Raw genomic sequence first — 5,530 nt, 5'->3', positions numbered from 1 at the left:
GAGAACACAACACTTTGTATTCTACCAAATCAACTATATAGGTTTTCACATCGAATTCTCTCATATAAGATGAGTAATGACAAAAAGGAATGCATTTCAATATATTATTTTGAACTTAATCCTACTGCACTACCAACTAACAAGTTTCAAATGACAAAGGAGCATGATCAAGCAAAAAACAACATCTTATAGGTGCATTCTCTTTCGTCACACTCATCTTATACAAAGGAATTCGATGTGAAAACCTATATAGTTGATTTGGTAGAAAACAATTTGTGTTCTCTTAATTCTTTTGACTTTTCAAAGAGGCTTGCAAACCTCTACATTATGTATAAGACACTTCAATGCCAACATCTTCAGCAAACTAATAAGAATTAAACTTAAATTCCAATAAAATAAAGACACTGCATAATCTTGTGGCAGAATCAAGATTTTGAGAATATCTTCAGGCGATCTCAGCAAAGCAGCATCCATCTCAATGCTCGAGAACATGTGGTGCTGACAATATACGAAGAACATGCTCCTCAAGCAATCATCGTCTGTTAGCGTTATCTTGTCGGACTGAATTAAACTGGGACGTGCATATTGAACGTCATCCACCCTCCTTGTGTCTCCGGGGTTGAGTCCTTGATTGATTTCATTCAATTGATCATTCAGATCCTTTAGCGTGACATTGTCTCGAACCTTGAACAAATAAGGGTTTCCAGCGTTGAAACGTACTTGAGCGCTGAACAAATTGTCTATTGTTTCAGATATACACCATAAGAAATTAACAATAAATGAAAAATTCATTCAAACATTACATCAAACACTTATTGTGCAAATTATACATAAACCCTAAAACTCAAAACTACAATATAAACATCCAAATATTTAAGCAACATAACTCTATTCATTAGATGTAAATATTGATTAATTTCTACCAAAAAAACAAATCAAAATTTAAATTACCACTAAAACTAAAATTATAAAAAAAAAAATCAAATACACCAACAAAAATGTATGTTAATAGCATTAGTGATTACTTACTTGTCATTTAGATGAAAATTTTTGGATGATTTTGAGATTGAGTGATTTTGGTAGAGATTTTGAGAGAGAATGATAATAATTGAGTTAACTCCCATCAATTTTTGTTCATTCCCACCATACGTGAGTTAACTCACGCTGACAAATATACATACGTGAGTTAACTCACGCTCGGCTATTTGATGGGAATGAGAAAAAAAAAAAAAAAATGGGAGTAGAGCAATAATCTTTTCAAAATACGATTCAACTGTTCAACTTTGGCCCATCACTTTATTAGCCCAAAAACCCAATAGGATTTGTTATTTAAAAGCCCTAATCTAGTTTCCCCCTCCCTCTCAATTCATTTCCCGCTCTGAGTATAAACCCTAACCCCTTTTTCATTCTCAGAAGAAGAAAACACAGAGAATCAAAATGGGTCAGAAACAGAAGCACGCTTTGAAATCAGATCCCAACGATGAAACCAAGAAGAAACGGCGTGTTGGATTTTCCGGCATAGGCGAGTTTTCTTTTTCTTTTTACTCATTTTTTGTTTAATTCTTTTTATCATTTCGCTGTGATTTATTCGATTTTTTTTTCCATTGCGTTTTGTAGATGCTGGAGTTGAAGCCAAAGACTGCATCAGAATCTTTCTGGGTATGATAAAAATGTTAAAAGATTCATGTTTCTTTAGTGATGTTTTGGTATTAAAGTTAAAAATGTTGTCAAGTTTGTGATGAAAAGACACTATATTCTTATAATTATAACTTCAATATCTTCATTTTCTGTTCAATTTTCTTTTAGGTTGTTATTGATATGCTGTGATTTTGCAACTGGCATGTTTTTTATAAAGTTTTTTTTGGTTGGTTAAAAATGTTAAATATTCATGTTTCTTTAGTGAAATTTTGGCACTAATTTAAAATGTTGTCAAGTTGGGAGATGAAAATGGGGTTTGCCCGAGTACGGGACACAGTTTTCTGACGATTATAATTCTATCTGCTGTGTTCTTTTTTTTTCTTCTTTCTTTTTGGGATGTTTTTGGTTGTCTTTAGCACTGACGATGCAATGATTGAAGGTGTGTCCGGTCTCCGGTACATGTAACTGCATTCAATTATGTCATTTTCTTAAATTTCTACTAATGTAGTGTTTAGTGTCCTTGTCTGTGTCCGTGTCGGTGCTTCATATTTTGTTATCGATATGCTTTGATTTTGCAATTTGCATCCATATTTATTGTGCTATGGTTGTACAGTTTCAAGCAAAGAAGAGTTTGATGCTCCGGAGAGTTTTATCATCAATCCTGTGGATTTGAATAGCTATTTTGATGATGATGGGAAAATTTATGGTTATGAGGGTTTGAAGGTCTGTATCATTTTAACAGTAACATGATTTTTATTTTTGTTTTTATAAATACATGTAATTGAATGTTTCGTGGTGTGTGCTTACATCTTAAGCTTGTTTGGGCTTCTTTTGCAGATTAAGGTCTGGGTTAGCAGAATATCATTTTATGCATATGCTGATATTGCTTTTGAGAGCTCCGCTGATGTAAGCTCTGAATTTGTTTAGACTTACAAACTAATGCAAAAAATGTTCTTATTCTTTGTTTACAGTATTGGTTAATTCATAATTATCTGTGGATTTTGACGTTTCATTTGAATGTGTTAATTGATTGTTGAAGCGCGGCAAAGGGATCACAGATCTTAAAGTTGCTCTTCAGGTATGCATCAACGTCTACCGTGTCACTGAATGTTATGTTGAGTACCTTTGGCACATGACCCTTCAATTTGGTTTATTCTTTTCTGCAGGCAATTTTTGCTGAGACTCTTGTTGATAACAGGGATGAATTCCTTCAAAAGTATTTGCTGGACAAGGATTTTGTCAGGTATGAAGGCTTTGCTGATTTTTATGATACCTGAAATGAAATTAGTTTTATAAAATTGTTAAGACTGTGGATGGTGACTTTAATTTGGTTTACAGTAAAAGCATCTCAACTGGGGAGGTTTTGAAGCACAAAGCTTTCAAGCATACTGATTCGGATGCTTCTAATGTTGAGGTTATAATTTGCATTTAGGCTCAATTTATTGCACTCTAGTTAAAAGATAAGGTAGTTGACTCTGAAGGCCTGGCATAAAACTTTATCTATGAAAAATCCTTATTTATACATGCTAGTATGCTACATCTCAAATTTCACTATGTCTTGACCAATCATCTAATTTAAATACTTTTTTCTAGACATGGAAATAGAGTGACAGAATAGATTTGTTGTGCTGCTTTTCACTTAAGCTTTTTCCTGTTAGTGATCATCTCAAATTATGATTTTTATTATTGACCGACTTTTTTCAAATTTCTTGTTAAATATTGTGTGTCCAGTAAATTGTGTGTCCCTATTGACCGTCTGTTCTTTGTATGCGTATTTATGACTGTCAGTATAACGTTGTTCTTAATACCATTATTCTTAAGGAGAGCCTGCTATGTGACAACTTTTACATGGCTCTGCCAAATTCTCACTGACCCCCAATGGCATTAATTGGTTAGGCTGATACCCACTTTTCTGTGACTAGTCATCCTCCTTTTCTACCAAATCTTCAGCTGTTAAATACACTTGTTCTTTGAGTTGTCCAGTAAACTTATGTATGGTGTTGTAAATTCTGGCCATCCAGTGTCCAAATGTACATTTAACAATTATAATTAACTTCAATTTGAACAAACTTCCTTTCAATGAAAATGTTCAGCTAAAGAAATTTCTTTAATAAAAAACAGTATTCTGAAACACAAGTTTTTGCTTGTGTTCATTATCCTTTAAACTTCTTTGGGATGTCTTTTGTTTTCATATGCACATTTTAAGAATGCTATTTTGTTGTCTATCTACTGGACCCCAGGTTGTGCGTTTGAAAGCAGGCAACATGGCTACTGGACAACTTTACAGTCATATAATACCCCTTGTTCTTCTCCTTGTTGATGGTAATTTTCACTCATTTTACTACTCTATACCCCTGTTCTATGCAATGTTTAGATTGCTTGCTAATGTAGTTTTCTGTTAAACTCTTGTGTCATATAGGTAGCAGTCCCATTGATGTTACTGATCCAATGTGGGAGCTGTATGTCGTGGTTCAGAAGAAAACTGATCAGCAGGGAGAGATCCAATGTTTGTTGCTTGGATTTACTGCCATTTATCGATTTTACCACTATCCCGATAACTCCCGATTGCGTCTGGGTCAGGTATGTCATATACTGGATATTCCTTAATAGCTGCAATGCTCTCAAAATTACTTTCAACTTATATCATGTTTCTATTAGAATACTCTCAAGTTCTATTTCTATGTTGATGGCAGATACTGGTATTGCCTCCATATCAGCACAAGGGTTATGGCCGTTACCTTCTCGAAGTGCTCAATGATGTTGCTATAGCTGAAAATGTTTTTGACCTCACTGTAGAAGAGCCGTTAGATAACTTCCAACATGTCCGTTCTTGTGTTGACACACAACGCCTGCTTCGTTTTGAGCCAATCCAGCATTTAGTTACTAAGGCTGTTTCAATCCTAAAGGATGGAAATCTATCGAAGAAAACACATTCTCCTCGACTTACTCCACCTTCCAGTGCTGTTGAGGATGTACGGAAAAATTTGAAAATTACCAAGACACAGTTTCTCAAGTGTTGGGAGGTTTTGATCTACATTGGCCTCAATCCTATTGACAAGTACCTGGAGAACTTTGTCAGCGTTATTTCTGAACGTGTGAAGTATGATATTTTGGGGAAAGATTCTGGGACTGCTGGGAAGCAACTTATTGAAGTTCCCTGCGATGTCAATGAGGAGATGTCATTTGTCATGTTTAAATCAGGGGCTGGTGAAGATATTGCTGTACAGATGGATGACAATCAGACAAGCCAAGAAGAGCAACTCCGGAAGTTAGTTCAGGATAGGGTGAAGGAAATTCAGTTGATCTCCGAAAAGGTAACCTCGCCTCTTGGGAGTTCAGAGGTGGCTGCTAATTGAGTTTGTCATTCTTCAACGTGAACTTTGGTACTTCCTGCTGACCAATCTGAGTTTGGTTTCACAATCAGAGAAATTGTTATCTTGTTACACATTTTTACATTGGCAAAGAGAAAACAAAAACTCGTTTGAGGCAGTCAGTACTGTTTTAGGCTGTTCTTGTAATTTTCGTATCATAGGCTGTGAAGGAACCATTGGATGTAGCCTTGAGCTGTTATAACTGAGATTAATTTTCGCAAACATAGAAGTTGATTGTCGATATCAAAGTGATGTCTTTTTCAAAAATTTCTGCTTTTGTTAGATTGGCACATCGAAGGAATGCATGGGTTCTAGGTTTTTTTGGTTAGATTCATTATTAACTAGATCTTGTTTGGATAAACGAGTTATTTTGCAGCTTATAGGATAAGTATTTATCATGATAAGCACTTATGGGTCTGTTTGGCAAGGCATTTTTTTGAGCTTATAGTTTGTTTTATAAACTTGTATAATTAAAAAGGACATGTTTGGTAAGCGTCATTGTCCCATGAGCTTATAGCTTA

At 34.9% G+C, this 5,530-nt stretch overlaps 1 protein-coding gene across 1 annotated transcript; it reads left to right on the top strand.

The window, feature by feature from the left end:
* Nucleotides 1–1,363: 1,363 nt before the first annotated feature.
* On the top strand, nucleotides 1,364–5,276 carry HAG2 (histone acetyltransferase of the GNAT family 2). Its single transcript, XM_085709028.1, has 10 exons — nucleotides 1,364–1,522; nucleotides 1,618–1,659; nucleotides 2,252–2,361; nucleotides 2,476–2,544; nucleotides 2,678–2,716; nucleotides 2,805–2,881; nucleotides 2,977–3,052; nucleotides 3,879–3,960; nucleotides 4,058–4,218; nucleotides 4,332–5,276. Exons 1-10 carry the CDS (start codon nucleotides 1,438–1,440, stop codon nucleotides 4,992–4,994), a joined length of 1,404 nt encoding a protein of 467 aa, XP_085565154.1. The 5' UTR covers nucleotides 1,364–1,437; the 3' UTR covers nucleotides 4,995–5,276.
* Nucleotides 5,277–5,530: the final 254 nt, after the last annotated feature.

This window comes from Medicago sativa, chromosome 5, assembly GCF_051527215.1.
Source record: "Medicago sativa cultivar Bolivia chromosome 5, Bolivia_mono, whole genome shotgun sequence".
Lineage (NCBI taxonomy): Eukaryota > Viridiplantae > Streptophyta > Magnoliopsida > Fabales > Fabaceae > Medicago > Medicago sativa.
This window is presented reverse-complemented; position numbering and strand designations above follow the sequence as displayed.

Coding starts and splice junctions, on each gene's coding strand:
- HAG2 (XM_085709028.1), top strand. CDS start 1,438: ATGGGTCAGAAACAGAAGCACGCTTTGAAATCAGATCCCAACGATGAA. Junction 3,961..4,057: donor TGTTCTTCTCCTTGTTGATG/GTAATTTTCACT, acceptor TGTGTCATATAG/GTAGCAGTCCCATTGATGTT. Junction 4,219..4,331: donor CCCGATTGCGTCTGGGTCAG/GTATGTCATATA, acceptor TGTTGATGGCAG/ATACTGGTATTGCCTCCATA.